Source organism: Chroicocephalus ridibundus, chromosome 9, assembly GCF_963924245.1.
Source record: "Chroicocephalus ridibundus chromosome 9, bChrRid1.1, whole genome shotgun sequence".
Lineage (NCBI taxonomy): Eukaryota > Metazoa > Chordata > Aves > Charadriiformes > Laridae > Chroicocephalus > Chroicocephalus ridibundus.
Window position 1 is genome coordinate 10,744,967 of NC_086292.1, and position 21,865 is coordinate 10,766,831.

The 21,865-nt window shown below is 42.8% G+C and overlaps 2 protein-coding genes across 5 annotated transcripts; one reads left to right on the forward strand and one right to left on the reverse strand.

The window, feature by feature from the left end:
• The first annotated feature begins 1,798 nt into the window (after window positions 1-1,798).
• PGRMC1 (progesterone receptor membrane component 1) lies at window positions 1,799-8,483 on the forward strand. Its single transcript, XM_063346580.1, has 3 exons — window positions 1,799-2,261; window positions 4,195-4,350; window positions 6,497-8,483. The coding sequence occupies exons 1-3, from the start codon at window positions 1,937-1,939 to the stop codon at window positions 6,595-6,597; spliced, it is 582 nt and encodes a 193-aa protein (XP_063202650.1). The 5' UTR covers window positions 1,799-1,936; the 3' UTR covers window positions 6,598-8,483.
• A 2,051-nt stretch (window positions 8,484-10,534) lies between these two features.
• On the reverse strand, window positions 10,535-21,754 carry LOC134520709 (A-kinase anchor protein 17B-like). 4 transcript variants are annotated; one of them, XM_063346443.1, is made up of 5 exons: window positions 21,695-21,754; window positions 17,659-17,785; window positions 15,723-15,959; window positions 12,978-14,496; window positions 10,535-12,395 (listed from the first exon to the last, which is right to left on the reverse strand). In XM_063346443.1, exons 3-5 carry the CDS (start codon window positions 15,810-15,812, stop codon window positions 12,259-12,261), a joined length of 1,746 nt encoding a protein of 581 aa, XP_063202513.1. In that variant the 5' UTR covers window positions 15,813-15,959; window positions 17,659-17,785; window positions 21,695-21,754; the 3' UTR covers window positions 10,535-12,258. The 4 variants fall into 4 exon arrangements, with proteins under 4 accessions (XP_063202513.1, XP_063202516.1, XP_063202515.1 ...); XM_063346446.1 differs by lacking the exon at window positions 21,695-21,754 and adding an exon at window positions 19,638-20,425; XM_063346445.1 differs by lacking the exon at window positions 21,695-21,754 and adding an exon at window positions 18,033-19,581.
• Window positions 21,755-21,865: the final 111 nt, after the last annotated feature.

The following is a 21,865-nucleotide window of genomic DNA, read 5'->3' on the forward strand; positions in this document are numbered from 1 at the left end:
AAAAGAGCTTGACATTGGGCAACTGTAACTTGCAGTACCAGTGCTCGTATGGCAGATAACTTGAGATTCTATCAGTCTTGGCAACGTTTCCTGGACCTTCTTTATCTAAGAATGAACTGTTCTTGGATGGTTTATCTAGGATACCAGGCACAAACAGAGCTGCTTTTTCCCTCCCTTCAGTGTCTGGTTCACAGTCAAATTCAGGAATGAAGTTGTTTTGGAGTCTGGGTTTTTTCCTCTCTCTTGAACAAAACATATTGTAAAAAATGAAATAAAAATCTGCCTCCAAATAACTGTTTTTTCTACATCTATTCCTCTAACTTGTAATATCAAGACCATGAATTGTAATAGTGTCATCTCTACAATAAGCAGAATTGACTGTCATCTAGGTAATACAGCTCCTAGTTTGAATAATTCTAAAGTTTCGGAGATTTATCTAGTATCCTAAATAGGGTCAAACCCCAGACCTACTTTATTACCAAATACAGATCCATCAGATCAATGAAACAATGAGTTTTTCAAGTTACATGGCAGGTGGAAGCGAAAGTCAGTGTATACCACGAAAGGACATATCAAGGTCCAAGTGCTGATCAATAAAACAAGGAGCTTCCCAAATCAGACAGCAGGTGGAACCAAACACCCTACCTTGCAAGAGCCAACATGTTTAAACACCTTAGTACTGGGAGGTCTTGAATGTATCCCAAAAGGCAAAACTCTGCATCAGTAGCCCATGGAGTTAAAATTTTCCTAACAGTGAGAATTAGAAAGTAAATGAAATGCACTGCTTTCGATGTTATTTAACTAAATGTCCCAATGATAGCTTCAATAAAAGTGGCCTTCATCCTCTGAAGCAGTGATATGAACCATCTGCCAAACTACAATGCAAGATCAAGGTTGGTATGCTGCATTTCTTCTCCATGTGCACTCTGAACGATAGTACTCACTTATACAGAGGGAATGATGATATTCTGACTGGGCATGGGTTTGTGTTCTTTTTGAAGGATGGTGAGGACACAATTTGCAGAGACAACTACTCAGACCCAAAATGTCACTTCGGCTTTCTCATACCTGATACCAAGGCGCAGATGACACCAGTAGCACTTAGCTGCCTTCAGGGCTCCAGTTGCTCCCTGTGAATACCATATCGAGTAGATACATCACGTTAGTACTTCTTTCATCTTAAGTTTTACTTCACCAAAATTGCCATTGAAAAGAAGCCTGAATGAAGAAGTCCACACCTGGCCGCTTCTCTTTTTCACGTTATAATAGCACCTTGTGGTTACTGCTTCTGTGGTTTGTGGGGGCCAGGGTTATTACCTAAGGGGGAAAAACCGCAAAGTTTGGTAATTTCCTCCCTTTTCTCCTTTTTGAGTTTGGCACAGTCACTGTAAGCAATCCAAAATGATGCTGCCCCGTCAGGAAAGTGAAGCTGTGCCCTGGCACAGGAGGAGCGAGCGCGGCGAAGGTACTGCTTGGCTCCCACCGAACCGCACGGCAGCTTTGAGCGAGGTTGGTTTTGCCCAAATTTCTGTGAAACCGTGTGCCGCCGTGCCGCCACCGCGGCCTGACCTGACCCGCTGGCGCCTCGGCGGGGAATGGCGGCCGCCGGCGCCCTCCTCCAAGCGGCCCTCGCCTCAGCTGCGCGGCTTCCCTCGCCGGGCCGCGGGCTACCCGGACTCCCCTCGCCATCGCCGGGCTCACACCACCACCTACTGTCGGAGCCGGGTTAGGCGCCGGCCGGCACCGAGCCCCGCAGCCTGAGGGCGGCAGCCGCGCCTCAGCTTCCTCCCGCCCTCGGCCCCTCCCTTCCTCCCCACACGGCCGGGCCGCCCCTGGGCCGGCGGATCATCTTCGTCGTCCTCCTCCTCCTCCTCCTCCCTGCCGCCGCCGCTGCATCGCGCCTCAGAGCCCGCCGTGCGGAGCGCAGCCGAGCCCGATGGCCCGCGAGGAGGTGGCGGTGGCCGGCGAGGAGGCGGCGGCCGAGGGGGGCGGCGGCGGCCTGCTGCTGGAGATCGTGGGCTCCCCGCTCAACCTGAGCCTGCTGGGCCTCTGCCTCTTCCTCCTCTACCAGATCCTGCGGGGCGAGAGGCCGGCGGTGCCGGCGGGCGAGGCCGACCCGCCGCCGCTGCCCAAGATGAAGCGCCGCGATTTCACGCTGGCGCAGCTGCGGCCCTACGACGGGGTGCAGGACCCCCGCATCCTCATGGCCATCAACGGCAAAGTCTTCGACGTGACCCGCGCCAGGAAGTTCTACGGGCCCGGTGAGGGCCGGGGCGAGCCCAGCCGCGGCAGCCCCCGGCTCTTTGGCCGGAGGAGTCGCAGGGCGCTCGGCGGCTTGGCCGGGGAGGGTCGGTGCTGGCTGCGGGGGGGATCCCAGCGGCGCGGGGGTCTCTGTGCGTTAATGGCTGACCGCCTCCCGGCCTGCGGGGCTAGCAGGCCAGGAGCTTGCTTGGCCAAGCTGCCCGCTCCCTCTCGGCCCTGCTCACGGTCCGGAGGTTTGGAGAGGATTTGGCTCTCCCAGAGCCGGGAAGGGTGAGCACGGTGCAGCCCGTGAGAGGATCTGCGGTACTGGGTTACTGCGGCTACCCGGGCCCCGGAGTCGGGCCTCGGTGTTGTGAAAGCTCCGGCTCTGCCAGCCGACGTTGCCTCATTTATTCTCTTTATTTTCCCAGGGCAGGTGACACGCAGCGCAGGTACCGTCAGGAGTTGTGCCGCTCTTGAGTTGGGCGGCTCCCTTGGCCTCGGGTGCCTTTGCCCGATGCCGGGCAGCAGAAGCAGAGTGTTCCCTCAGTGTTTACATTCCATTCCCAGCTTCTAGTGGACATCACTCTATTGCATAATATTTATACTAAATGCTTAGCGATTTAGATTAAACTAGCTTCCTATCAGGAGTGTAGGCAGTTCAAATGTGCAGATTGAACAACCTGTGCAGAGGCTTATAGAGCAGCTAGCGATGAGGTGGGTATGTGCACCCAGGGATAAGAGTTTAATTACCTCTGCTAGCAGATGGGTTTTTATTTTTAATAGAGGCCTCCTGTTAAAAAGCTTTGCTGAGGCTTGCTGATTTGTACCAGGATCTGTCTGGCATGACCACTCTTGAGCCATCCAGACAGCTGGTAGCTTCAGTAGTGAGCTGCCAGTGCTACTCAGATGAGAACACTGCAGGAGACGTATTTGGAAGCACGATGAGATTATTACTTTTGGTCCAAACATAGACTGGAAACTGTCGCTGAATGATGCTGGATTGTAACTTTGCTTTCTGCAGCAGTCAAGGTGATACGTACAGCTGAGTTAGATGTGCAGGTTTGTGTTCGTGCAACTGAAAACCACTTGACTTAAGGACCATGCTTTGGTTGCCACCTTCTTTGACAACAGTAAAAGCTGCCCGTGGCATCTAATTTGGTAATTGCTGAATGGTTCATCAAAGTGTCTGGCTACTTTGGTTTTCATTTTAATGGAAAAGTAAGGTTCTTTTGATGAATTTAGGAAAAAGCTCACTGTAGGAGGTGTGGAAGATGGCATGCTGTCTACAGTAACCAAAGTTTGCATCTAACTTCTTTAAGCTCCTTTAAGAAGAACTTTCAATGTCCAGTTGCAACATGTGATACCTCAATTTTCGGCTTGTCATGCAAGCCAGTTAATCATTAATGAAGTTTAGCAAGAGTCTGTCGATAAGATATCTCTGATTTACTGTGAGTTGCATGTTTTAATCATTTGAGTTCATCTTGTGTTTTGAAGTTTTAAGAGATGTTTCTTAAAAGTTGGTAATTTCTAGTATCTTCACCAAATTTTCTGTCAAGTCATCCTTTCAGCTTTTTAAATAAGGAGCATCTCTTAGAAAACTTGCATTTCACCTCAGACTTATAAATCCTTCTTCTGTTTCTGAGGATGTGCTTCCCAGTTTGTATGCTTATTCATACCCTGTTTGTATGTTCTGTGCACCTTTGTGTGGTTCATCGTCCTGATGTTTCAGCAAACTCAGTATCTCTTCCTATAGTTTTGTTTCTTGTCCTCTTCCTGTTTTCCTTTCTTGCCAAGCAGAATAAAACTTTAATTTCAGAAGTTTGAGGCACCTCTGACCCACAGGTCAGGGTAGGAACTCATCATCTGTTTCAGTCTGGGGATTCTGATCCATGAAGATCATACAGCATCCATTACCTCTGTAATAATGCTGCTTATGTTTTTATTTTAAAGAGGGCCCGTATGGGATTTTTGCTGGAAGAGATGCATCCCGAGGTCTTGCCACTTTCTGCCTGGATAAGGAGGCTCTGAGGGATGACTATGATGACCTCTCTGATCTCAACGCTACACAGCAAGAGACCTTGAGGGACTGGGAGTCACAATTCACTTGTAAGCAATTTTAAACCTATTTACAAAGAAGTGGCTAACTAGTTGTGTAAAAAGGGAAGCAATGTTTAAAAGGCTCTTACAAGCTGGAAGCATCAGTCTGGAGACTTACTTTGAGTTAATACCTCAGTTTACTAAGTAGTACTAGAATTACCGTTGCTCAAAAGAATTAAGAGAAATGTCAGGTTTTCCTTCTGCATTCTCCCTCCCACTGCTCCTTACTTCTGTAAGGAGGAAGGACTTCCGAAGGAGCGATGTCATAGGATAAGAGCTATAAGACCACCCAAAAAGTTGCCAGGAACTGGAAATTAAGAGCATGTTTTGATACAGTTAAGACCCCATCTGTAAAAACGAGTAGATTTTAATGCCCTGAAAAATGAAGCTTATGTCCTGTTCCGCTTCTCAGAAATAAAAGTAACATTTGAATTACTACTACTTTGGGGTTTTGAGTTTTGAAGAGTGTTTAAATTTGGCCTTTTCCCCTTGGAGCTCTTGATAGAACTTTTTGTACTCCAAATAAGTTATTCTGCATGGCCTTGTGGGTGGCTTTATCAGATTCACGGAGAACTGTATACAACTGACTTTCCCCCCCAGAAGGTGATCAGAAATGGGCAAATTACAGCTTTGTGCTTGCAAGCAGCCTGGTCTTTACCGTGCCAGTGATGGCCAGATTGGCAGAGGAAAAAAGGCAACTTGCACACTTGAGATGTTTGTTCTAAAATGAACAGAAGGAAGTAACTTTCATAGTTGCCTTGTTTTTCTATGCTTAGTATTAAAAGTTTAAAAAAGACAATTCCAGCTGTTTTGTGTTGTGTGCCTCAACTTGCTGCTCAAAAAGGAGAACTTCAGACCACAGTTTTATGGAAACTGCTGTGTTGACCTGTATCGGGGCATGCCCGCTGGTATTTTTTTTTCCTTCCTATTGTGCATCTTGTTGATGAAAAATAATTCTTCCATATCTCATGATGCCTTTTAGGCAAGCAAACACCAAAGGGATTATTTCTATTTGAGTAAGACAAAAAATAAATGCATCAGTTGTTTGTCTTGATGAATTTTTTTATATACGTATGATGGAAAATGCATATACAAAGAATTAGTATAGTGGAAATCAAATGTTTTTTGTTTTTAAATCTAGTGTTCAGTATTAAAGGTTTACTATCACTACCTAGAATTGCAGCTTTTCTCCACATAATGTCATCAGACCGTCTCAGTCCTGACCTGACGTGCCCCTACTACATTGGCATTCTGCCTGTCTTAATCAAGACTGTTAATCACGCCACACCGAATGGCTGTTTTATGATGCTAACAAGTATGTCGCAGAAACCGGAACTATGCTACCAAGTATCTGACCTAAACTAGTGTTTAAATCTCCCTTTTCAAGAACCAGGCATCAGGACTGACAGTGAACTGCACTCTTTTTATTACTGTGTTTCTAGTAAATTTGGCAGTTAGTTGCTTGAAATTCTTATTAATTATAACAACGCTAGTCCGAAATACCTGTAGGCGGAAGCATCTTTTGCTTTGTTGAAGTTGGACAGATGGGCAACATAGCATAGCTCTCAGTTCTTACATGTATATGATCTTGGTGGTTTTATAAGGCAGAGGCTTAGCTGCATAATCGGATAATGGATCCGTCTTTATCTTTGGGAGAAAGGATCTCTTTTCTGTCCTATTGGATATTTTCAACATATATTCCAAAAAATAAAACCCCTTGAAAGTTGTGCGCGTGTATGTATGTGCCTGCCTGTATAATACATAACGTAAATATTCTAAGAATCCATTGGTTGAAAAACTAGCTTTGACATTGGCAAGAGAAATAATCTAATTCAGGATTCTGTTTCTTTAGCTGCATGAGTCCCTCAGTTTACATGCGTCTTTATATTCACTCATCTTTTGGCTTAGGCAATAGGAGGAGAACTATAGTTACATTTACTTTGCACGTTTCTTACACTTACTACCACATTAATAGTAGTTCAGGTAGTTTATTTCAGCTTTTCTCCTTCCCCTCAGTATTTGGAACAAGTTGCTGAGCACAACAGCTGTTTTATTATAATATGGGCATCCTGTTGATTCAGGAAACAGACATAGGAGTTAAAAAAGATACATCTTCAGGGCAGAATAATGACATGGATTCTTTTCTTTTTCCCAGTTAAGTATCACCATGTTGGTAAGCTGCTGAAGGAAGGGGAGGAACCCACTGTATACTCTGATGAAGAAGAAAAAGATGCCCAGGATGCAAAGAAAGACTAGAGTGCAGTGAGGAACAATCTGTTTTTGAATCGTAAGGGGTCGTTTATAACATCTGCTTCTGTTCTACAAGTTGCAACAGCAGCAATGCTTACAAAAGGTCCAGAGTTACAGTGGATTGTTTCTTTTCAAAGGTTTCCTTTTACAACACAGTGGTAAACTACTAGAGGTGAAAGATCTGTCTTCCTTTAAACACCTGCATAATCTGAAGTATGCACAAAAAATGTTTGTGCTAAAGTAAACTGCAATTTTGGCAATAAAGGACTATTACTGTTTTTCTTTGATCACCATTAAGTGTAGAATAGGTTGAAATCTGGTTTTTCATTAACAACCTAGCACTGTGGACACAAGCACAAGAGTAACTTCACATATGCAACACAAATTCCACAAAATCTTGTTTTGTGTTAGTTTCTGCAGGATCTAGACCTTGGGTTGTAATTCCTTTAGAAAAGGGACAATATTTTTTGTCCATGAAGCATCATACTTGTTTGTGGTGCAATGTAGTCCAATATTACGTAACATAATTTGGCTTTTAAGGAGTTACATAGCAGCTTACAGATGAAACACTAACTGCTTTAAGAAAAAAAATAATTTTTGAGGGGTTAAATCACTTTTAGATACTTAGAAAATTAATAAGGACTGATAAATACATGATGTATTCAGTCATGCATAATTATGCATGGATTAATATTCTTTGATTACTTTTAAAACACATCTGAAGTATTACAAAGGTTTAGATATCGAGTGTAAGTAGGCATCCCTAAAAACCAGGTACACTGTGAGTGTGACTCTACTGGACTACTATTCATTCATTTTTCCTCTTAGTAAAACTCTTTTGTGAATTTTAATGAAATTATATTAAACAGGGAAGACCAGCTGCTATTGATTCCCCAGCCTAAAAAAAGCTTGCTGGTATGGCATGATTAACAAATGCTCTTGTACATGCAGTTTTAACTAGCAGAAAAAATGTTTCTGGTCACTGTAACTTCTACAAGTTTCCTGTACAAAATAAAATAACATGATGTAAGCCGTTTCTGTGTTGAGGCCTTTGTTGCTTTGGAACATTGCCATTAAAAGAAACGGCACAATCTCATGCATAACCAGCAATGCTGTACCTGGGGGACCTGACCTTTGAATTGTTTTTTACTTATTTACTCTCTTACCTCACATCTATGCTTAATTACTAGGTTTGTTCAACTATGTAACCTAGTCTCCTACCAGAGGGGGCTGGGTAAATGGATTTCACCAAGGAAAAATGTAAATGTGTTCCTTCGTCATTCAAAATACTTGTGCAAAACTTTCTCAGAAATTCCAAGGAGGTAACTAATGATTTGCTGGTCACTTGTAAACGTGTTTCATGTCAAAGTGATTCTGCTTGGGTGCCTGTCTGGTATAGCTCCCTGTATTTAGTTTCTCTGGTTCAGCCGAGTTGTTTTAATTTGGCAACACGACTGAAATGATGAACTGAGTCCTGAGTGGGAAGGTGTGAACGAGGCAAAGTAAGATCGGAAGTAAGAGTGCGTTGCACAACAGCAGCTTTCCTGTACAAGTTGACACACACGTTAAAGTGCCTGAGACCATCTGTGGCGAGAACGAATGACTTTCCCTCCATCCTAACACTGACATGGTGTTTTCTTTTGGTTACACTGGGCCTTCAAATGAAGAGTGCGGTTGTTTGAGCCAGATAGCTTGTGTAAAGTGGTACTGTATAAACTACCTAATGAAGGTCTAGAGACACGTGTAAATCTTGTCATGACCTTTGTGTTGCTATTTTATTTTTAGAGACATTTATACCCTTTGCAAACTACTACTAATGGTTTACCTCAAATCAGAAATGTGCTTTTTTATTTGTTTAAGGCAGAAAATAAAATACTCTTGCATAATGGTGACGCTTGTTTTTTATTTCCTGCAACTAAATGTGATACTTAATCCTCCCCCAGTGTTTCAAGTTTTATATTGTCCTTCTGCAACGCCTTACATTATCCAACACATAGATTGAGTATAGTGTGTTCTAGCTGAATACCTGTAAATACAGTTCTGTAGCATAACTTTAACAGAACATTAAATATAGAACATGTTCATGTTGTATAATATGCTTGCAAAAAGAGAGTTAGGCATAAAAAGGCTCGAGTCATTGTGAAAAGTGAGCAAAAGCTGGAGATTTGGAAAGCAGTCATGTAGCAGAACTAGGCTGGTCTGTAACCTACCCTTCAGTGGACCCGACCATCTGACTCTTAAGTTGGTCCATAATGTATCCTGAGGAACTAGCACTATTTTAAGTATTAATCTATATAATCTATACGCTACAACACGATGCATCACAAAGAAAAATAAATAAAAACTACCCAGAAAACAGGCAGTAACACAAGGCAGAGCTTAATGTTAAGCATCTGTGTGCCTCTTGGGAAGTATTACACTTTGGCAAGACTGCTTTTTCAGAGAAAACAAATTTATTGCGAAAGGAAAAGCAGCAAGTCACAAAAGCAGTGGTTTCATGAAGCAGCAGGCATGGATTTTATTTTCTTCTAAAGTGCTGGAGAAAATGGATGAGTTTTAGCTTATTTTTTACTCTGTTGATTGCAATTTGATCCCTTCCTTCAACAGTGACTGGCTGCAATGACTAAGCAAAAAGAACCACGCCAGGTACCTTAACAGATTGTACACTAACTAAGGAGGACACAATGACCAACTAAGGGCAGAGACTCAGCAATCTCCCTCAGCTGAAGCATCCAAACACCCATTACTTGTGTGTCACCAAGGCATTTGGGAGGAGCTCTAGGACAAATCAAAACAATCAAGTAGCATCTCATTTCCAACCAGTTCTGGCGCGCTCTCAGCGGCTTTGTACAATTCAGGTATTCTTTTGTCTGGACTCTTACCTGCTCTTAAGCACCTGTATTAGCTCTTACTTCATGCTGTTTCAGCGAAACAAAAACAGTTCAGGAATGAACGCTTATGTCAAGGATTATGTAAGGGGCTTTACAAAAGGCGAAGTGTTTCTATGCATTGCCTGGGATCTCTGGATTAAGAAGAAAGAGCTTTAGATCATAATTGCTATATTCTTGTATTTCAAGCAGACAGAGTAATATAATAATGGACATTGTGTATTTCTAAACAGCCCACAGGATTTTGACTTCAGCATTTAGCACAAGGCACAACCAACTGGCCACGTTATTTCAAATAACAAGCCCAGTTCAGACAGCTCCCCTGAGAAGATTTCTGTTCTCACTAGCTCTGGTAGGAGGCATTTTCATTAGTTTTGTACAGAAATTCAGATTTGATTGCAAATCTGCAGTCTCAGGGCCCCACTTCATACATGTCAGAGTAAACCATGTTTCTATAAAAAACCCCCACCTCTTGAAACAGCAGCTGAGTACAACAGCACACACCAGGCTCAAACTGAAAGGAGTAAAATAATGCTAGCAATGTTAAAACATTTCCACTGCTGAACTATATAAATGCTGCTTTTAATGCATCTTCTTCACCTATGAAATGTTCTATTTGTCTAAACATTCTGTAACTTCCATACTTGACATGTGGCATTTATTTCTATAACTATTGAAATTTTATCTACAAAGCTATGCATTTGAAGAGTTCTAAAGCAAACTGTTATACGTACCTTTAAAGATTATCCTTCACGACAATAAACAAAATGATACTGAACAGTCCTGCATATGAAAGGATGGGGCTCAAACTAAGTGTGTCGATAGGAAAAGTAAGGAATTAGTATGAACATACCTGAAAACAGGTTCTAAATAATGCCATCTGTAAACAGATAGGAAACACAGAAGTTCTGTTTCAGTATGAAGATTACAATGGTGTCTCACATTTTAAAGTGCACATGTATTTTATTTACTAACAATCTTTTAGATGGAATGAGGACTTGGAAGTAGAGTATTTGCTTTATCAGCTTCAATCAATATAGGTGAACGCAAGAAGCTATTACAGAACTGGTATTTATTTGTTATTGAATATTGTGACATGTTCATAAAACACTGGACATTTACACCAAAGGAAATCTTTAGTTCCTGCTCCCCCAGATTAACAAGAAGAAATACTTCCTCATCTGTAATTGAAAAGCCTGTCTCATGGGAAATGGGTACTTAGGGACACAGGACTGTCTATGGATTGGCAGAGGGGAAAGTTTTGCCATACTTAATCTGCAAATATTGCGTAGAGAAAAAACAAACACCCTTGGTATGTTGTATCAGTGCAAGTGAAACATTTTACACGGTCAACAAATACAATAGATGATCTTCATTGTAACTCCATAAAATACTAAAAAGGAGACTTATGAGGGGCATAAAGTTCTCCAAAATAGTCAGAAAATATTTATGTCAAGAAAATAACATCTTTTTAGATAAAAGTAATAGACTAAGAGTACTTTGAGTAGCAACCATTTGTCATTCATGATCCTGAAAAGGCACTCAACATCTGAACGTATGAACAGAGAAGACTGATAAAACCTGGTTTAGAAGCCTGTAGGAATCACCAGTATTGAACACTGGGGGGGGAGGGGGAATCTATCTACCACGAACAATTACTATTTTTTTTTATTACTATTTATTAGACCAGAAGTTACAAACATGGGTAAGATTCTATGTAATGAAGGCAACATCATGACATTAACTTAGTATATTGACATGTAATAAATAAAGCATACTAAAATGAAAGCTGAAATAATCAGTGTATCGAACTTAGAACTGGTCCTCTGTATCCTGCTAAGGGACTTTGTCCAAAAGCAATTGTTGCTGTCTTGTAAATATAGGCAGCTGAACAAATATGGATATAACTCAAGCTCCTAGACTGCATTTTCACATTTTTGCCTACATGCAGCACGAATCTGACATTTGACAATTCTTCTGGAAATGTCTGTAAGGAAACTCATACTAAATAGCTATCTCACTGCATGTGCCTTCAAAAGGGCACATTTTGAAATCCTGTGGACAAGTTTTCAACCTGCATCTATACGGGGACTGTCAGCAAGCTGACAAACATTGCCCTTTCACCATCTAACATTCAGAGCTTTGCTTAGACAATCATTTGGGTTCCTGGAAGCACTACATCCAGCACAAGTTCAGTGAAATCCATCCTCCAAAAGACCAGCAAGTTTTCAGAAACACCTCTACAATTGTAAATAGAAAAAAAGCATTTTTCCAGGGTGGGTTTTACAGAAGATGGGATTTTTTCCATATTTGGAAATCTATTACTTCACACAATTAAGTATAAACGTCCCCCACACCTTCCAGCCCCATCATTTTAACGATCTGATTGAGGAGGCACTTCATATGCTTGCTCTGGTATTTACACAGCTATGTTTTTTTCCAATGACTCATTATTACTAAATACTGCAACTTTGATATTTACACGGTTCCCTACATTTAATCACAATATAACACTTTGAGCTCTCAATCTGTAACCTTTCGAATTCTTAGCAACTGGTCCATGAAAGTTCATCTGGCCCTGCGGAAAGTTTTGGTCGTTTGTTATCCAGAAGGCAAACACAGATTCTGGTTTTGTGGCTCACTACACGAGTTAGATATTCTAACCAAAGGAATTACCTAAGCAAAAAAAACCCCAGTATTTCATATACCATTTAATGGTCAAAGGGCTTTCTTCTCCCACTTCTATATAGAAACTTGAGAGCCATTATATAGTAGCTGTTCAGCATCCTCTTCTGGGCTCTGCTCCACAGAAAGTATCTGAGCAGGGGTTTGTCTGAATTATCTCAAGAGGGAACAGAGGGCATCCTCTGACATCTGCATCCATCTCTCTTCTCAACATTAATTTCCTCTCATCTCCTGTAGATAAGTATATGAAAAAGTTACTTGAAATGAGTTTGTTGGTGGGGCAGGGAGGGAAAGGGTAGGGGGAGGTAGCTGTAGGGTATATGCCAACAAACAGAAAGCATAGGAAACTGTGAAAGGGCTGTGAGTAACAATAGCCAGAAACACAGTAATCCTGTATGCAGATCAAATTACTACCTGTATATAAATTCACTAACTTCAGACAGTACTTCCCACACAGATGTACCACATACTGAGTTGCCTAACAATGTTTTAGTCGTCTAAAGCATGTTGTTAGCATTCATGTTGTTATTAACAGAATAACCACCTAATGCCCATGACAGATGCTTTGCTATACAACTAAGTAGACAAATACTACTCTTCAACTGCAGATGTGTGTAGTGTTTCTGAGCTAAACTGAACAAACCTTTAACCGCAGAGAAGTCGCACTCTTTTTTTTTATGCTATGTGTATGCTTTTTAAAACTCTTTTTAAAAACACTTATCATTCATGACTGTAAGAACTGCGGCAACTAACCTCACCTGCCAGAGACCTGTCAGATTCAGTCACCTTAGTTCTGGTGCCCCTCTTTCTCACCTGTCCTCTGGAGAGTCTCCTGAAGTGGCGAGCCATCATGAGCGGCAACATCTGGTATTGTCATGGCAGCATGAAATGTCTTGAATTTCACTTTGTCATGGAGCATTTTCTTACATTTTGTTTGTATCTTTCTGAGCGACTCCAGCTGCATGCAAGTGTCCGTCTCTGAAAAGCCACATTCATCAGATAAAAGATTAGAAGAAAGCTTTTTTTGCCTTTTCTTCATTTTGGAAGCATTTCTCTCCTCTTCCCTGGACTGTCTCTCACTTTTCTGTCCTTCATGTCTTAATTTACTACTAGACCTCTTGCACGACTTCTTAAGCTTATGTTCACACTGCCTTACTAAGCCCTGATGGACAGAATTAGAACAGAAACTACATTTGCTGCTTTCCTTCTCTTGACCTTCCAGAGTTACATTTTTAAGGCAAACCAGTAATCTTCTTTCCCCAGCTTTGGCAGGCAAGCACCCTTTATTACAATTGCTGTAAATTTCTTCACACCTTCTTTCTGTTCTCTTCATTAAGCTGCTATGTGCCTCTCTGAAGTACTCAGAATCACTGATCTCTTCCAACAAATCCTTTAATCTGCAAGCAGATCTACGTATCTTGTATAGTACAGTACCTTCATCGCTACCATCTTCTGGTTTGAGTTCTTTATCATGACTAACAGCAGTGCAATGCAAAGAATGATTCAGTCCAGCATGTGGTAAGTTATTGACAGTCAGTGAGTCATTCCTCCGCACTTGCAACTTTTTTGCAAACCTACCCCCATGGGTCTTGTTTTCTAACACTGTGCCTGTTGACTGAAGTTCCCCAGCAGTGATCACCAGCCTATAGTTATCATCGCAACTACAATTTCTCTTGTTGAAGTTTTGTACAGGACTCACTTCCATGAAGTGCTGACCATCTTTGTTACTCAAGCTGATGTCAAAATCACTATCACCATCGGACACTACCCTCTTCCACCAGCACTTGTTCACAGTGGGTTTTGGCTCTGAGCAGACACGTGCATAGCCTGGTGTCTGATAGTAGTTCAGTAAATAATGGATGAATTCATCAGTCTCATAAACCTTTTGCTTTTTGCAACCATCTTCATCAGACACTGTCTGTGTGGGAACTACACTCAGTGCTGGGTTGTCCCTTCCATCGAGGGATTCGATGACCCTGCAGTCTTGTGTAATTGTAATCAGTAAAGGTCCACAGCCAAAGGAGTTGTACACGTCTCTGCCGGGCGGGCGGTCAGAACTCGGGGCTGTAGAGGGATCATTCCAAATCGTCCTGACTATATGGCAAGTAGATGCATGGAAGTTACTCACATCTCCTTCCTCACTATGTAAGCTGCCACCTTTTGGGGTTAATGGGCACTTAAACTCTTCCTTATATTTCACCTCTTTGTGTGTATGATAATGGGAGTTAGTTAGTTCCCGATGTATGTCTTTTAATGCTGTTTCAGAAAAGGAATCATCCTTCCTTACGCCCAATGAAGGATCCACTTTTTGACTTGCCAACTGCGCAATATCCTTCAAATAAAAAAAAATCAGGAAAATGATTATGTACATGTATTGAGTGCTATAAACAGTGCTAAACTGCAAATTCCTAAGCAAGCAGTCCCAGTCAGAAGGTTATACAGGTGAGAGGTAAGTTCGTCTTAGTTCAGAGCTTGACCACACAATCTCACTATTCCCAAGTTAGAACTACATGTAGTTCATCATCTCAGAAAGCTGCACTCTCAATTAAAATAGAAAGTGGACCTTTCAAACAATTCATCTATCTCACTGCAACTGCATAAGAAAATATGTTTGATCACTGCATCAAAACAACTAGTATTGTGTACAACAGTAAAATTACTACACTTTTGTAGACTATTTTATTTAGAATAAATTGCTTTGTTATATACTGTTTTAAATGAGTTCATATACAACCAATCTACATCTTTCCAAGTAGTAAAAAACAGAAGTTTATTTAACTCATCACCTTCATAACTAAGAGGGCAATGTCAGATATTATGGGGCCCTAGAAGTCATGCAGAATGGCAAGGGTGGCCTCTGACTTCAGCTCTTAGGAAATTGTAGTCCTTTAGAAATCTTTAACATTAAGGATTGGGGAAAACATGCACTTGTTAAAAGCTAACTGAAGACAAAGCCATGTTAGCACCCCTGAGAAATGACAACCCCTGTTTTCATTTAAAACTTTTTTTAGCCCAAGGCACTAAAATAAACCTCCAAACATCGATCTGTGTGCAAAACAATCAAATTTTTATAACTCCTCTGCTGACTCTCACAACACATTAGCTGAATCAAGCTGAAATAAAACTGACAGCTTAGCGTTGGCCACAAAAGAGAGGCTACCAGAAACGCAACGGGCGTATTCTATGTCAATTTAATTCTGTCTCCTGCAGACCTGAGGCGAAAACAGGCAGAGATAGCGTCATTTGCATTCCCACCCCGAAACTCCCCATTTGCAACACTGGACCAGGTCTAACAGAGCCGATACAGCCCTTCCAGCCCTATTTCTACTCAGTAACAACAAGGCCTCGGACAAGCATCAAAGGCAAAGTTTCTGGGTGGAAATGAGCTCTCAGAGCAAGAGGAGAGCCGACTGTCACACGCCTTAGACCTCAGGCCTTCTGAGTGGTCAGGCCCAAGGCATTCTTCTGAATGGCATCAAGACATCAAATGTCTAGTGAATTATTCAGGCTCAAATAAATACCCTTCAAAACTTAAAATATGTTTTAAAATAGTCTTACTTTCACATGGTTTAACAGCACTGTAAGCAGTCTGACAGACTCCACTCTTCTCTGAGCTAGCAGGGATTTCCTTTCTTCCCATTCAGGCATATTCTCTGGCCACTGCTGCTCTTCAGCTGGTACCTTCCGCTGCTTTGGGGGATGTTTCTCATCTCCATCTATCTGCCTCTCTTCTCTCCTCTCCAGCTTAGCTTTCTTTTTTCTCTCTTGAACTTCTTTTCAACACCACGTCTTTTTCTAGGTAATTATCAATATGGGACAATTTAGATGACATTTGTTTGACATTTTGAGTCCTGGGGAATTGGATGCAACTCTTTGAAATGCTAATAAGCAGCAACCAGTCGCCAAGAATCTGCATGTGGCTAACAAGAAATCTTGTTTGTAGAATAACGTGTTTAAAAAAAAAAAAAAAAACATGGCACAGAGATGACATGCATCCAACTGACGCACACATTTAGAAAGTTCTTTGTCTCTTCCAATGCTTTGTATTCCAGGGTTTCCGATAGAGCCACATCATTGTTTGTCTTCAAATACACAAATAGAGACTGATCATTTGGATCTAATTCTTAAGTTACCAAATCTCCCCTACAGATTAGCATGAGGGTCCCATTTAAGAGATACAAGACTATTCCCACTATTCTAAACAATTAAAATTGAAGCTGTGTGCTGCTTTTGGCTGCAGTAAAGTTAATTTTCTTCACTGCAGCTATTTTGGGGCTATGGTTTGAGTTTGTGCTGAAAACACTGTTGATAACACAGGGATATTTTCGTTTCTGCCGAGCAGTGCTCACACACAGTCAAGGGCTTTTCTGCTCCTCACATCACCCCACTAGTGAGGGCTGGGGGTGCAAAAGGAGCTGGGAAGGGACACAGCTGGGACAGCTGACCCTGACTGACCAAAGGGATATTCCATGCCATGTGGCATCATGTTCAGCAATAAAAGCTGGGGACATTCAGAGTGATGGCATTTGTCTTCCCAAGTCGCTGTTAACCATGATGGAGCCCTGCTTTCCTGGGGATGGCTGAACACCTGCCTGCCAATGGGAATTGGTGAATTCATTCCTTGTTTTGCTTTGCTTGTGAACATGGCTTTTGCTTTACCTATTAAGTAAGTGTTTTTACTTTAAAGTGTTTAAAAGTATTTTCTTAAAAAGTATTTGAATAAGAGGGTATTGACAATGGAAGCACAGCAGTGTTTTCAGACATCTAGCGTTAGAGTCGCTATGCTCTGTGTTCTAAATGTCGGGTTTTTTTAAGATATGAAAGTGTATAACATGATTAATTACTAGTGACAACTTAGGACACCATCCAAACACACTATCTACAGAATTAAAACTTCAATATACTATTATTACTCATATACAAAATTTAGGAACACTGCCCTGAAGATAACAACAATGAAAAAATAACACGTAAAAGAGGCTATTGGGAAAGGTGGAAAAGTGTTCATCTTCAGCTTTAGACCTTCCAGTCAACTGGGAGGGACCTAGAAATATATGTCACATTAATTTTCCTTCAGGGCAGAAAGACATTAGTTTGTGATGTCGCAGCATAGAGCAATACAAAAAGCCCACATGCAAAATCTTAAGCAATCAAGCCTCATCAATTTGAGAGCAACAGCTCTCCCATGTCACTCCAGGCCCACACAATCAGAGAATAATCCAACATGAAAGGGACCTCAGCATGTGTCTAGTCCAACCTTTCTCATTACCCACACCCCTTCATCTGATGCCTTATACACAGCATTATCACGATGCTTTCCTTTCCAACAGTAACACATAAATTAAAAACTACACAGTACTGCTTCAAGTTCTCCAACTCCTGTTTCCTCAAAGCCTGTATTTTTACATTCGCTACTCTTCCTGGATTTTACTCGGTCTGAGGTAGCGTAACAAATCTCAGGAAAATGGGACATCCTCTAAAAATACACTCTCACCTTTCAACCCCCTGTCTTTTTTTTCCCCCTTTTTTCGAACGTGCTCCTGTTCTTGCAGCTTTAGTCCTTCCAGGCTTCTCTTTCTTATGGCTCTTTCACTAGAATGACTGGTTGTATCAAAGGTCACCTGTCATGGAAGAAGCAGAATCAGTCCTAGAATCTCAGTTTGCCCTGTATTTATACAAACACAGACAATCTACTCAGCAAACGAGAGGCCCCAGGTGACTACTACACTTATGAGAATGTCTCTCTACCTTGGCATACTAGAATATCTCTTCTGAAATTCACACTGGGTTGTCAGTCAAGCTCAAACACCCCACTCCCAAACATCTCCTCCTGCTGTGACATTAGGGGCTCACAATTTGACATCATACCTTTGGCCAAACCTGTTCCTGGCATGCTTTTCTGGGGACTCAAAGTTCAGTATGTTCAGCTGAGCATTCCTAGCTGCAGGATTCATGCAGTTCTGCCAAACTAGAGTTCACTGACTCTCAGAGCAACATCTCTTGGATCAAATGCTTGCTTGCTTAAAAATGGATTAATTCTGTTGATGTGTGCTGCCTTTAATCAGTTTCAGATGCCCAGATGTGAGCACATTAAAAGAAAACAGTCAAGCAAATCACATCAAGGTCTACGTACACTGAAAAAATAAATAAGATCAAGTGTTATTTCCAGCACAGAGGTATATTTCAGGGTCACAGTTTAGACATCACCTGCTGGGAAAAAAATACTGAAACAGGGTACACCCTAATAAGTACTTACAGAGGTGTCCTAGTTTAAGCTATTAGGCTGCTGAACTTCAGCTTAGAGATTGCCAGTGTTCTTTTATAATGCCACACTAGGCATAGCACTTAAATAGATTAATCTTCAACATACTTAAGAAAAAAGGTACAGAGAAGAGAAAGGGTACTCTTTACTAGCAAAAAGCCACCTGATTAGGGCAGCTGATGCACCTACTTCATGCTTAGGAGTAAGAAACCAAGTATCTTTCAAAGAGTCTCGCCAGCTCCTGAGATTATCTCCCACTTTCAGTACCAACCACACTGAAAATATTTACAGTTTTTACCTTACCCACACCAATTTTTCAGGAAATCAAAACAGTAAAAAGCCGTTTTCTGGTTAAAGGACTTAAGTTCAGATACATGAACTTCAAATATCAGTATCTCTATGCCCAGTACAAACAGGACAACTGTAAGGTTTTTTCCCCTCGCATGCTTAAGTGTCCAATAAGTTTAAGAGAAGCTTCCACTGGTTAGCAAGGACTTCTCAGGTCTAACTTCAAGGAAAAAAGAGCAAAAGTTGGCAAACCACCATCTGTGCCAGTTTCTTCCACAAAATCTCAGCAGCTAGTAACAAATAAAGGTTAGTATATTTTAGTGCTGTCCATATGCTATATTTTTATTTCTTTTTTTTGCCACCTAACTGTGTTTTTGGCTATGCTAACATAAAAACCATATACAACCAAAACCCAAGCCAAATAATAAAGCAAAGGGGGAAAAAAAAAGATACATATAGAGAGAGAACTGTAGGAGTGCCACATAAAAGCTTCCACTGAGGCAAAATGAAAAAAAGTCTCTAAGAGTTGTCACAGGTCAAAAACTACACTGCCATTACTCGAGGAATGCCTGTTTGCCTTCAATCTATAGGGGAAGACAAGTGCAGTGCAAGAAGCTGTCTGGTAAAGAGGGTGACTGGACCTAATATTCAGAATGATGGAGAAAAGAAATACAGATGTACTGAAGGAAAAGCTAGCATAGTTTAAAAAAAAACAAACCAAACAACAGGAATCTCTGGAAGCAGCAGCTACAGCACAGACTGCAGCACTGCTCGTGTTAAAAGAACTGCTGCCAAATGCACTCAGAATTAACCACAACTTTGTCAGGCAAGGCTGAATATGTCACGATTAATCTCTGAATACGGCTGTGTCTATATACAGACACACCTTCAGTATCTCATACAAGCAAAGCCAAAGTACTTACTACAAAACTGAAAAAGTGAGTAGTCTCTAGAATCCTTTCTGCCCACTGTGCATTAAGACAAAGAGCTTCCTAAAGCTCTCTATAATCTTAGTATCAACTGCACTTTTTCCATCACACTAAGATTGGAGATGCAGCTGGTTAGAACATCCAGGACACTGCTGTTGAAACCTGTAGAGACATGAAAGTCAAGCCTGAAGAACAGCTGGTGTACACAAACGCTTGTTCCATTTTGCAAGTACATCCATTAAACCAACTGATATTATCCTGCCCTTGCAAATCTTTCTTCACTTACATCCTTTCACCATCATGGCTGCAACCATATTCCTACTACTGCAGTAAATCACCTAAAAGTAAGCCCGAAAGTCTCTTTATAGAGCTGAGTAAACTATAATGGTTTGCCAGCGCGGACCATTACCTCTTCCCCACCCTTCTTCATAGCCAGGAGGTTTTCAAGCACCAGAAATGTATTTCTCGTCACATCACTGGGTACAAAGCACAGAATTATCCACTGGCTGATCCAATGGCTTGCTGCTCAGCAGCACAGCCTTTTGGAATCAACCCTGACGTATTAATAAGCTGTTAACTTTAGATTTTAACAGTTCCAACTGACAAATCACAAGGAATCTGACATTCAACTCCTTTACCAAATGATTATTTCCTTTTAGCCATTCTGCCACGGTTATAACATCAGGAACACACTTGCCCTTGCACTAGGGTTTACTATGATAACTGCAGGCTGAACTGTCCTTTCCTAGCTGCATGCCTTTCTTCTGGGATCACGTGTTGTTATGACCCTGATAGATGCTCCACATAAAAAAAAAAAAAAAAAAAAAAAAAAAAAAAAAAAAGGTGTATAAATGTATAAAAAGGAACTAAGATACTGACCTGGGACTCTACAGATCTGTGACCATTTCCCAGCTCTGCTGAGGAATTCTCGTGAAACTCAACAACTTCCTATGTCTCAGGGGCCTAAAATAATACAGTATTTTCGAACAGATTCAAGCTGATCGGGACTACAACAGGCCATCGGATCACTTCTCTGGCCTGTGCTAACCGTATTCGGCTGCACCTTCTCTTCCAGGAAGGCACCTGGCTCTGGTTCGAAAACATGATGGTACAAAAACCTGCTGCTTCCCACCAGCAGTTTGTTCCATTCCTCACTCAGTTGCCGTTCGAAATGGAAGCCGCTTCCAAATACTGATTTTTTGTTAAGGCTTCCTCTACTAGATCCACATCCTTTCAGCAGCTAGGTGGTTTTGTGGGTTTGGGGTTGTTTGGTTGGTTTTTTTTCCCCTTTTACATGCTATAATCCAGGTGCCTCTCAGTCATCTTTCTTACATAAAATACATAGCTTGAGCTCCTTGACAGCTCCCTCAGTCTGTCATGGTGAGGCACTTTCTCCAGCCCCCGAGCAATTTTTCTTGCAATATTCTAACACTCTCCAATGGAAAACATATGAATCCCAAACGCACACACAGTATGTAAGACTAGCGACTCCTTTAAGCCTACTTGCCACCACCACTTCGAAGGAGCCCCGCGGCCAGGGCCCAGACACCGCCCGGCTGCCGCCCACCCCTCGGCCGTCGCCCGGAGGCGGTTTCGCCGGGAGCCGAAGGCAGGGCCCGACCCGCTCTTCTGCCCCAGCTGCGGGGCAGCCGCCACCCCCGGGCCCTGCTCTGGGCTGCCAAAGTGCCTTTGCGGCCTCTCCGGGAAGCCCCCCGGGCCCAGCGACTCGCGGCGCGCACCGCCCGGGCCGCAGGAGGAGGCGAGAGGGAGACACTCCTCCGGCCGAGCCCGCCGCCGCCCCGGCGGCCGGACGAGAGGGCAGGAGAGGGGAGGAGAGGGGAGGGGAAGGCCGGCCCGCCCGAGTCGATCCGAGCCGAGCCCGGCACCGGCCAGCCCGTCCCGGCAGGGCCCCCCGGCCGTGGCCCCTTCCCCACACAGGGTGCGCCGCAGCCACTCCCCGGCGCCGGAGCTCCCAGCGCCCTCCGGCAGCCACGGCTGCTTCGCCCGAAGGAGCTGGGCACCAAGCCCGGCCACCCGCCATCTCCCCTTACCCCTCCGGCCGCCCTTCCCGCCACCGCCCCGGGGCGGGGCGGAGCGGAGCGGAACGGAACGGAACGGAAGGCGGCGCACGCCGGGCAGCGGCGGCGGGACCCGCCTCTGGGGCGCGGCCCAGCATCGCCTGCTCCTCCCGCCCCCCACAGCAGAGCCTAGCTGCCCGCCTC